This window comes from Oratosquilla oratoria, chromosome 25, assembly GCF_046742065.1.
Source record: "Oratosquilla oratoria isolate Oo_2021 chromosome 25, ASM4674206v1, whole genome shotgun sequence".
Lineage (NCBI taxonomy): Eukaryota > Metazoa > Arthropoda > Malacostraca > Stomatopoda > Squillidae > Oratosquilla > Oratosquilla oratoria.
This window is the reverse complement of record NC_134801.1, coordinates 51,128,819-51,140,007: the sequence shown is the minus strand read 5'-3', so window position 1 is coordinate 51,140,007 and position 11,189 is coordinate 51,128,819. Positions and strand designations below refer to the sequence as shown.

At 36.6% G+C, this 11,189-nt stretch overlaps 1 protein-coding gene across 2 annotated transcripts; it reads right to left on the bottom strand.

Moving 5' to 3' along the window:
• Positions 1–1,423: 1,423 nt before the first annotated feature.
• LOC143038776 (GPI mannosyltransferase 4-like) lies at positions 1,424–10,853 on the bottom strand. Of its 2 annotated transcripts, XM_076208312.1 has the most exons (3): positions 10,597–10,853; positions 5,645–5,760; positions 1,424–3,368 (listed from the first exon to the last, which is right to left on the bottom strand). In XM_076208312.1, exons 1-3 carry the CDS (start codon positions 10,716–10,718, stop codon positions 1,609–1,611), a joined length of 1,998 nt encoding a protein of 665 aa, XP_076064427.1. In that variant the 5' UTR covers positions 10,719–10,853; the 3' UTR covers positions 1,424–1,608. The 2 variants fall into 2 exon arrangements, with proteins under 2 accessions (XP_076064427.1, XP_076064428.1); XM_076208313.1 differs by lacking the exon at positions 5,645–5,760 and having other exon boundaries at positions 10,597–10,726.
• Between the last annotated feature and the right edge of the window lie 336 nt (positions 10,854–11,189).

The window sequence follows — 11,189 nt, the reverse complement described above, 5'->3', positions numbered from 1 at the left end:
ATACTAAACCGGCACCAAATATGATATGCATTTTTTACTTTCAACATTTCTCCCCATGTAGGGGGACACTGGTCTAATCATTCTTGCTGGGTTTATTTAGTTTCAAAAACAAACTCTGAGAATGTGGAACTAGTTTGCTTGTCCCTCACATGATAAACTAACCATCTAGATAGAGTTGACCTCTATCTCTTTTACCTCACCTTCAGCATTTCTCCCCATGCAGGAAGTTACCGTTCTAAGGACCACTGGTAGGTTTATCTAGTTTTGAAATCCGTGGTTGGGATTAGTTTTCTTCTCCCTCACAAAAAAATAAACTAAATATAAGGATAAAGTTTACGTCTTTCACCTTTTTTGGTTCCTCACATCCTCTACAGTAAGAATTTCCAAACTTCTTCATTCTTATTTTCCTTTCCTTTACTACTCACCCCTCCCTCCCCTATCATGGACAGATTTTCCTCATAGTTACAACCCAGTCATCACTAGTAAGTCCATCCAATCTCCAAAACTAAATATTTATAACAACTGTTCAAGTTTTACTGACAGGAAACCTGCAGCCATGTAGTGGCTGGGAATGGTTCTCAGATTTTCCCATAGATTTTTGTGAGAAGAAATATTGGACTACTGTTTGTGTTGTACCAGTAAGGGACCTTCTGTGTCATCAGCTCATAGTAGTAGGAGAATGAGAGCAAATGCTGGTTGTCAGCTCTAGTGTGAGAAAGTAGAGAGGAAAAAAAAAAAAAAAAAAATATATATATATATATATATATATATATATATATATATATGTATATATATATATATACATATATATATATATATATATATATATATATATATATATATATATATATATATATATATACACACCTTGGGCTCAGTCTAGAGACCAAATGCCAGCCCCTTGTGGCTGCACCTTCAGAAGGACATGAGGGTGTTGATAGGCTTTGAAGATAGGTATCAAGGAGATGATTCTTCCTAATGTTTGTCTTGCAAGATCACTACTTGATATGGTCATCAGTGGTCCTTCCAAAACTGAAGAACAGGGTAAAGTGGGACACAAACTCACCCATTTACACCAAAAAAGAGAAATAGTCGAGATTAATTATGGATTTTTTTTTTTCTATGAAGACTAATCACTCATAAAATATGCAATGAGACTCTGGGTACAGAAGGGAGAATGATATATGGTAAAGTTACCTTGATATTCGCTGACTGGAAAACTTTATATTTTTGTCCATTTCTTAGTACTGAATATAGTTGTCCACACTTGTCTCCAGCTGTAATTTCTGCCTACTATAGACCTTATAATAATTTGTGATCTTCATTTTTTTTTTGTTTCATGATTTTGGCATTGTGTGGAAAAAGATTAATGTAATATACTGTTCTTTCTATCAAGTCATCTATATAAATAAAAAAAAAAAAATTACAAGTGCCGGAACAGATTCTTGTGGGATTTTGCTAGTTACCTCCATCCATCCTGATATTTAATCTTTCATCGCTGTTCTATGTCAATTCTTCATGAAATCTCTCGCCCATTCCACAAGGCTGCTCTCAAGTCTTCCAATGTATTCCAAACATCCACAATAGTTATTTGTATGGTACCTTGTATTAGTGTTGGCCTGTTTCTGTGGTACTGTTTGTAAATTTTACCTTAAAGATATCAATACTGAACTCATCCAATCTTTGCAAAAGTTTACATTGTTTTCCACAGTTTGGGGTCAATTTAACTTCATCTATCCTGAAATCTGGTGGATCCTCAAGTGTAAGATGACCCGGTAGTCTCACAAGTCTTTGAAGAGTGACATTAGATGGCTTTGTTTCATATAAACTTTCAGATAAACTTGCAGGAATACAAAGAACAAAGACAGCTGTGTGATTTTCTAAATGTGGCTGAGTAAGAGTTTCTTTATATATAGCATGTATATAGCCTATTATACCATCTACAGGATAACTACTACTTATATCATGTGTGTTTATTGTCTTGGGAATCTTGTACCTGCGTCCATCCGGAGACACACCAAAAGCTTCTGTGTTATTCCGTAGAAGGAGAAAGGTAGGTGGCATGTACATATGTGAAAAAACTACATGTAAATTACTATGTGGGTACCGAGTGGCAACATGACCATGGATATGTAGAAGGGACTTGACCACACCTCCCTGATGGAAAAACCCAAAGAGAAACACACAAAAAATATTCCACACATGCCACATTAGGAAAAAGAAATGTCTGGTGAAACGGAAACGGGGCAAAGAAAGAAGAACTATTTTATCAGAATAAAGGAGCACAAGTGGAGGAAGAGTAGGTAACAGAAATCTAGGTTCTTGATGAGGAACTAAGGACAGAATAAGGACTGGGAAAATAAATGTTCCCAGTAGCATTGTTGCCATGCTAAATACATTGGGCTTCTTTGCAATACTATAAATAATAAGCCTTGTGACATATTTGGACACAGACCATAAACCTATAAACCCAAGAACCCCATGAAGTAGTGGAATGTTGACAATCAAATGAAGGTAATTAGGATGCAGTCCATGCTCTGACAGGTGTGATGTGTCACTATTATACATAAGAAAGTTTATAGGAGTAACTACAAAAGAAAGAGATGTTACATTCCATTTAACAAGGTCCATAAACTCAACACTTCCATAATAAAGTGAGTCAGCAAAAATACAAGTTAATGATGTAATGATTATACCTGGCAATAAGCTCAGACAACGTAGGTGAAAATATGAGAAGTCAACTTCTTTTGTAACAATTCCACGTTGCAGCCAATATGATATCGGGATAAAAGAGAAAGCAATAAAAGTTGGCCTTACAAAAGTTCCATATGTTACAATGAAAGATATGAGAAAACTGTCAGTGAAATTATATGGTGCAAGTTTAGTTTTCATCCTTACAAGTTTTACTTTGTCCTGAATGGTATAGGCACTATCATACAAGTCCTGCAAAATATTTTGTTTTCTGATAACTTTTGAACTGTCAACCATTGACTCACATACACGCCACAACAACACACACTGCAGTATGAGTTCAATGGTATTAGAAAATGTACGAGTGGAATACACGAGCATAATATATGAACTTGCAAAAATTTCCACACATTTCCAGGGGTAAATATAACACATGCTTGCTATTCTGTAGATGCTGTAGTCAGCAATGAATGACAGAAATGTCATGAAAATACGAGGAGCAATCAGAAGCATTTGTGGTGTTAATATGTTCATTCCATACTGAATCTTGATTCCAGGAGCCAGGAACTTCAGGAGAAAGTATGGGAATGACACAAGGGCGGAAAAGGTGACAGACCGAACTGGTTCTGTTGATGTGTATTCCCATGGCTTCTTGGCATCAATATCAAGAATGTCATCTGTAAAGATAGGACCCTTTTTAATGTAGGCAAACATCAATATTAGTAACATGAATAATTACTAGCTCCACAGTAGCCATCACTAGTCCTCAGGCTCTTCCATAGATCTCTCAGGCAAGAAAATTTTAACTTTTTATAAGTTATGTAAGAGTAAAGGGCTGTTTCAAACTCACCAACTTAAGGAGGAGGAAAAAGGGAAGTAGTTGCTAATTGTCAGCTCTCTCAGATATGAATAAGTAGGGGGAAAATAATCAAAGTCATATGAAGTATTGTGGGACCAACCCAGACACCAATTACCCGCCCACTGGAGCTACACCTAGAGATAAAGATGAGGGTCTTGATTAGCAGCTACCTATTGTTGATCCCAACAATATTTTATTGATATACCAAAGACTTCTTCCTCCTTATATGGGAGGTAGCCAGCCAAAGGTTCCTCCCACCCCCACCCCCACTCCCAGCCATCCCCCATTTGTTTCCCTTTCACCCTTTCATCTTGGCTTATTATGGATGAAGGGTCATCCCTGTATCCTGCCCACTGCCTGGGTCAGAAGCAATGCAGCAGGACACAGTACATCTACAGCAGGGCCTGCTGCTTCATTTACACTGCCAACCTCTCTCCTTGTTCTCTCGTTTAAAAATAGAGAAAATAAGGAGAAATACCTTTGGGCCATGTCAGTTTATTATTCATTCACAACCATTCTCCACTCACACCTATCAACTCAATAGACATTCCATTTTTACTCAAGGCCCCTTCTACTCCACCCATCCACCTCATTCTTGGTCTTCCTCTCAAGTTCACTCCATCCACCTCTACCTTCCACACTATTTTTGCTAGTCTTTCCTCACTCATTCTTTCCATGTGCCCAAAACATCCCAATATTCTTTCATCAGCCCTATTTGCTAACTCCCTTTCCATATTGACACTTTTAAAAAACACCTAGATAATTATATGGAATCCAACCCTAATTTAACTTATTTCTCTGCATTGTGAGCTCATACAATTTAATTAAGTCAGTGCTTCTTAACTGTTTCCACTGTTTATTTCCCCTTTCCAACTCTCAAGCAGCTCCATAAGAACTAACAGGTCATTTGCATTTCCTTGTATCCCTGCTCTCCACCTCACCTCCTCATTTTTCAATCTATCCATCCTCATAACCCCCAGCATACTTTTCAAACACATTTAAATTTCTCCTTTCTGCTTTACTTAAATTCGAAGTCTCACCCCTATGCAGTGTCATGGGCAAAATCACCCCTTTATATCATTTACTGTTTGCTTCCATTCCCAGAAAACTACTCATGACACTTTCCATTTCGAGACATTTAATTGTTTCCCTCACTCTATAGTTTACCTTCACCCCCAACTTTTACATTCCCAGCTACATGTGACCCTAACTGCTTAAAGAAATCCACTTCCAATAACCACTCTCCTTTAAGACTTACCACCAACTTACTGCCACCTTGTACATCTCATAACCCTGATTTTAACCCATATTTACTTCCTCTCATAACATACCTTTCAAAACTCCATCATTAACTGCCTCAGACCCTCCTCTGACCTAACCACAAGCACAGTGTCATCAGCAACAACTAATTTATCTCCCATTTCCATCCACTCTAATCATTTCCAGCCCTCTGCCCATCACCCCTGCATTTACCTCCCATACCATCCGCATCCATGTAAATATTGAACAGCCACGGTGACATAACACAGCTCTGGCACAATACACCTTCACCTCAAACCACTCATTCTCACTATTCCCAACCCTAATACAAGCTCTACTACTCATATGAAAACTTTTAACTGTCCTTAACAGCTTTCCACCTATCCCATATATCTGCAATACTTCTCATCATTCCTTCATATTGATACTGTGATAAGCCTTCTCCATCTATTGGCTCATCCCCTACTCTAGCATTGAGATCTCTCAACACCACAACATTCATATTCCTCCCAAAAGTCTAAATCTATCCAAAAAGCCTCCTTTTCCTCTTCACTTTGATCGCTACCAGATCCATATACACTTACAAAAAACCCCAGTTCCCATCCCATTTTTACTGTCATCTACATTAGTCTTAAAGACATCTTCCATTTCACCACACACACAGTTGATCATGAGTTCTCAATTGCACATTTCACCATTACAACTCTCTCCAGTAACCAAACATCATAAGCAAAGAGATTCTTTTCATTACAGAAGTCTCCAGATACATCTTGTCAGATATTGTTTTCACTACGATGTGTATTGTATTTTAAAAAGTTGTGAACAAACACTTACGTGCCATAACTTGAAGAGATTGATGGAATTCATCAGGATGAATGTAACCAGTCTGTACTGTGGCAAGATAAAGTCGAACAAAGGCCAAAAGGCACCACATATAAGAGACACCACTCCTACAAAAAACAAAGTGAGATGTTGATTAAAAAAAAAAAAGTAATGCAAAATATCATGAGAAAATTGGTCACATTTTTATAAATACAAGTGCCTACTATTTTTACAGAGAATTAAAAAAGTAGCACTGGTAAATCAGGCACAAAATTTCATGCATATATTTCAACTATGTACCATGATAGCCACACAACTGCGTAACAATTCCTACTCTGTATACTTTTAAAACAAAAAAGTACTCTAGCAAAAAATATTCAGGATGAATATGAACAATGAAGCAGGGTGGAGGTGGTATTATTACTCATAGAAGAAATGTGGAAGATTATGAAAAATTAAAGTGAGTGAGCGTGACAATACTAGACATTTACTGTACCTATCAGTATCAACCAATAATCTATAGGCCAGAGACATGCCTAATATTATCCCAGCTCTATGATTCTCTTTGTTTAAAATGGCACCTTGCTATAAACTCTTGACAGGTACAGTAGCTATGCTATTGTGATCTCATGTTTTTTGCCCCCATCAAATGAAGTTCATTTAGTTTTGGCTAAGAATATTTCCTCTTTTAAGTTGCTCCACAAGTTGATGCATCTGTATACAGAAATGTATTTTTTGATATATGCCAGACATTAAGTCTTTTTGACTCCTTTCCCTGTGACACTATAACACTTTACCATCCCAAACCAAGAGAACTTCCCTGTTATTCTGTCAACTCCTTACAGGAACAATAGAAAGTAATTAGGAGAAGTGGAAAGCAAGTGGGAATGAAGATTCTTGAGGATAATTCTCTGTTAAAAGTTGTGATGGACAATATAATGACCCAATTAGTCAAAGATTTGACAAGATTAAGAGGTGACACTACATCTGTGAGATAAGAATTGCTCTTTGCCATAGAACCTAATGTTACTGATCATGTAACACTTGAATTTCAGTTAGAAGTATATACTGAGCCAATGAATTAATCTTAGAGACAAGGCAAATACAATTTTAGGAAAATAAGTTCCACATGTTTGAGGATTTATTTTTTCTTCTAGGAAGTAAATTGGAAGGAATCCATGAAAACAAGAGAAACAGTGAAGAAATGGGAAAGCTTTCTAAACCTTTAAAAATGGGTATATAAAACTACATGTCAAGGGTTAATTAAAAAAAAAAATGGATGAAGGAATAGTTCAAACATGCAAGGGAGCTGTCTGTGGGGGAAATTCATAGATGAATATAGGCTTTGATATAAATCTATTTACACTATTTGGATGGATGGGGTGAAGTGGATATTGAGCAAAAGGGAATGTCTGTTGAGCAAGGAGGAGAGAAGTCAGGAGATGGGGATGACTGGAGAGTGACTGAGTATAGATGATACGGTTATGCAAGGATGGGAGGGTAGGGGAGGGGTGCTTATGTGTAAATGATATTTTGATGCAGCCTGAAGGAATTCCTCCCCGTCTTCTCTTTTTCTGCATGAGTGGATGTAGTAGGGGGAGGGGGTCACCGATTAAGTGAAGCGGCTATGGATGTGCAGTATCTTGCTGCATTGCTTCTAACCTGAGGTGGTGTGGGATATAGGGATGATCCATCATCCACAAGGAGCTGAGATGAGAGGGAGGAAAGGGTGATGGATGGGAGTGGGTATATCCTTTTAGACTTGGCTACCTCCCTTATAAGGGGGAAAAGCTATTGGTACATCAAAAGGTAGATATTTGTGGAACACATTAGAATTAACATAGATGAATTTAAGGCAAAATTTGGTAAATAGAGATATAGAGATGGGATCCCATTAATATGGGAACTAGCTTTATGTACTACAACTAAATAAATTAGCCTTGCAAGTAAATTTATGAGGGGAAACTGGAAGTACAAAACATCTCCATCACAATTTTAGCAAAGAATTGCTTTAGGAAGCCCACAGTGCTCTCAAAAATAATCAAGAGTTGCATTATCATTTCCACAGAACTTAGCAAAGATCCACAAATAGTTAAGTACAAAACAATCACACGGTATGATAAAATTATACTAACTGCTACCAAACCACTGTAGAAATGATGCTTCAACTTCCTTACCAGGTGATGCATTTTCAGCCAAATAAATCCAGAATATATGGAATACACCTGACCTCCAACATTTGTGGTGGTTAGGAGATAGAGTAATTTCCAAACCTCTGAAACCCACACCATACACAAAGAAATAACCACCAGAAAGCACCAACATTAATTTCAACACCTTTAACCAGATGAAATTATAGAAGAAGAATAAAGAAAAACATAATCAATGTAAAATAGCCTAGAGAGAGAGAGAGAGAGAGAGAGAGAGAGAGAAAGAGAGAGAGAGAGAGAGAGAGAGAGAGAGAGAGAGAGAGAGAGAGAGAGAGAGAGAGAAATAGAGAGAGAACATGAATGTGGAACCCGTGAATGTTCAGGGTCAGTTGTACTCCTTTGCTACTTGTTTGTAATTAAGTCTAGGTGACCCATTTTCTGACTACATATGTAACCATATAAGGTAACACTCACACAGGGTTTTCCTGGCCAGACTGCGATGCGGCCACCACCCAGCCCTTCTAAGCTACCCGAAGAGACTGGATGACTGCATTGTGGACAAATGCCCAGGATGTAACACTTCACCCCATACTATTCAACATGTCATGGAAGACTGCATTATACACAATCATGCATGCAAACAACACAACATACACTCCATAAAGGATTTGTGGGAAAACCCGTTTTGGCCATGGCATTCCTTGGGGAGATGGGACTGCTCGGACAGACAGTCTAGGGAACAACAACAACAACACTCACACATCACCATCACATGTTTGAAATAAGTCAGATAATTATGAAATATCAAATTAGGACTGGTTACTGTGATACACGCTCCTTGAAGTGAATTGAGAAGAAAGCATTGTTTTGCTGACTTGTGTTCAACCCAAACCAGTTTTGATCTTGAATATCTCCATTAAATGAAGAACCAGTTTACATTTTCACTTCTACATATAACATTAATTTGTATTTTTCCTTTTATTTTTTTTTAAGAAAACCATTCATTCATTATGAAAGATGGGCAATATCCAAGGCCTCTACCCAAAAACAAATCAAAGGTTCTTTTTCTCAATGAACTGGCTGTAGAATTAAACCCAATGTTTATTGCCCTAACAGAAACACATCTGAAAAGTTATATAAACAACATGGAAATTCATTTGAGAAACTACACCCCAATAAGGGCAGATAGACAACAAAGAAACCATTGTGGGGTATTAATAAGAGATGATCTAGCCATTGAACTGAGTGTCCTGGGACTAATAATCATCAAATGTTATCGGCCATCTAGTTACACCATGCAAAACTTCAAGGATATAATATTAAATATCACCAAACTAATAGAAGATCAATTTGAGCCCATGCCAGAGATAACACTATATGGAGACTTCAATTTTCCATTTACAGACTGGACAGAGGGAACTATATCAGGAGGCACATGGGAAAACCAGGCACAAGTTAAACTCTTACTTGAACTTGTTGCCAAATTCTTTCTAATACAACAACTAAATCAGCCCACTTGACAACACAACATTCTGGAGCTCCTCTTCACAAACAACCAGGATGCCATAAATATATATCAGATGGAAAAAACAACCATCTCAGATCACAATTGGATTACTGTAACAGCAACATAGAATAAAAAAGCGGGCAAGGTGAAACAGCATCACCCACATGAAAGCAATCATCTAAGTGCAGAACACAACTTCTACAGCAACAAAATAGATTGGTAAACAGGACAGTTAAGTTCAGGTTGTATTGACTGGGGTCAAATCATAGAGGGAGATGACTCTAATGAAATCTTGGAGACAATCTATACCAAATTATATGTATATATGTATATATATATATATATTTATATATATACAGTATATGTGTATATATATATATATATATATATATATATATATATATATATATATATATATATATATGCGTAAGTAACCACTAGGAAAAGTAAACTAACGAAGCAGAGCGCTTTCGTATAATTACATCCTCAGTGCACTGAAGATGTAATTATACGAAAGCGCTCTGCTTCGTTAGTTTACTTTTCCTAGTGGTTACTTACGCATTTGTGAACACACGCTCCTTGTGTTTTTATTGCATTTATGTACACATGTATGTATACATACATATATATATAGATATACATATATATATATACATATATCTAGGTATATATATATATATACACACATATGCAGTAACACGGACCACTCTAAAAAAATTAATATTGGTAATTCATTGAATTTAATGGAAATGCATCCAGATTTTTGGTAATGCACTACCCTACCTGTCCAGCAGTAATGCGCCCAGCTCTGGTTAATACCTTAAGGACTTTAGTGATATCTCTCCAGACTGAGTCACTCAGCATTCTTTTATGATTGGAAACTAGTCTTCAATCAAAATAGAATACTAAAATAACTAATTCACTAAACACTATTAACATCAGTACCTTAACTTCTACTATCTATTCTCCTGCCTTTACCGCTTCTATGAATCAATTTCTTTGATGTAATATTACCTGCAAAGATAGAACCACTGGCTATTTCTAACAAAATACTAATGCTAATACTCTTGTACTTTATCTTATTAAAACTACAGGTTCTACAATCCAACGGAAACACACTTAAAACTGCACTAATGACTAAAATAAATGGTTCTGTTATATGATATTGTGCTTAATCACATTGGTCTTATTGTGCATCAATTCACCTTATTACATTAAAATTACCTATACAGCATCATAAATCATCATATACAATGTGCTTCCTCTCCTCATATATAAAAGCAATTTGCAAAAGTCAACTGCCATACCTTTGAGATTCGACTTTGGGATCCTCAATGGGTTGGGCTTTGCGCTGTCCTCTTGGAGTTTTGTTAGGCATTTTCTTCTTTATTGGCTCTTCCTCTTTGAACTTTACTGACTTGGAATTCATTTCAGCTGATGGAAAGTTGTTTCTGTGTATAAAGAGTAATCAATATCGTGGCAGTTTGTATATACTACGAATGTTTTTGAATTGTCAAATCTGTACGTGTCGTCTGCAGCTACGAATGTGTTTACAAACATTACAATCAAGTTTTTCGTGAGTTTTAAACTTAATAATGTTGATCTTGCTATTCTCTTTCTGTATTGGATTATATTTTAAAAGCAGCGTAATATTTTTACCTAACTATGTGCATTGTATCGATCCATTTTTGTGTTAAATAAAATAGGCTATCCAAAGATAAGCTCCTTTATACCAGGTTCTGTTTTGCCTTTACTTTCTTAAGTAGAGGAAAATGTATACGTTGATCAATCAGTACACAATGAAGAAGGTCCGTCTCCTGTCTAATATAATCAGTCTGCTTACATATAACCATATACAGTTATCACACAAGAAACCCACAGTCGGAGAAAATACTATTTA

Coding starts and splice junctions, on each gene's coding strand:
- LOC143038776 (XM_076208312.1), bottom strand. CDS start 10,718: ATGAATTCCAAGTCAGTAAAGTTCAAAGAGGAAGAGCCAATAAAGAAG. Junction 5,761..10,596: donor CCCAAAGTCGAATCTCAAAG/GTATGGCAGTTG, acceptor TGTTTTTTGTAG/GAGTGGTGTCTCTTATATGT. Junction 3,369..5,644: donor ATCTCTTCAAGTTATGGCAC/GTAAGTGTTTGT, acceptor CTATCTTTACAG/ATGACATTCTTGATATTGAT.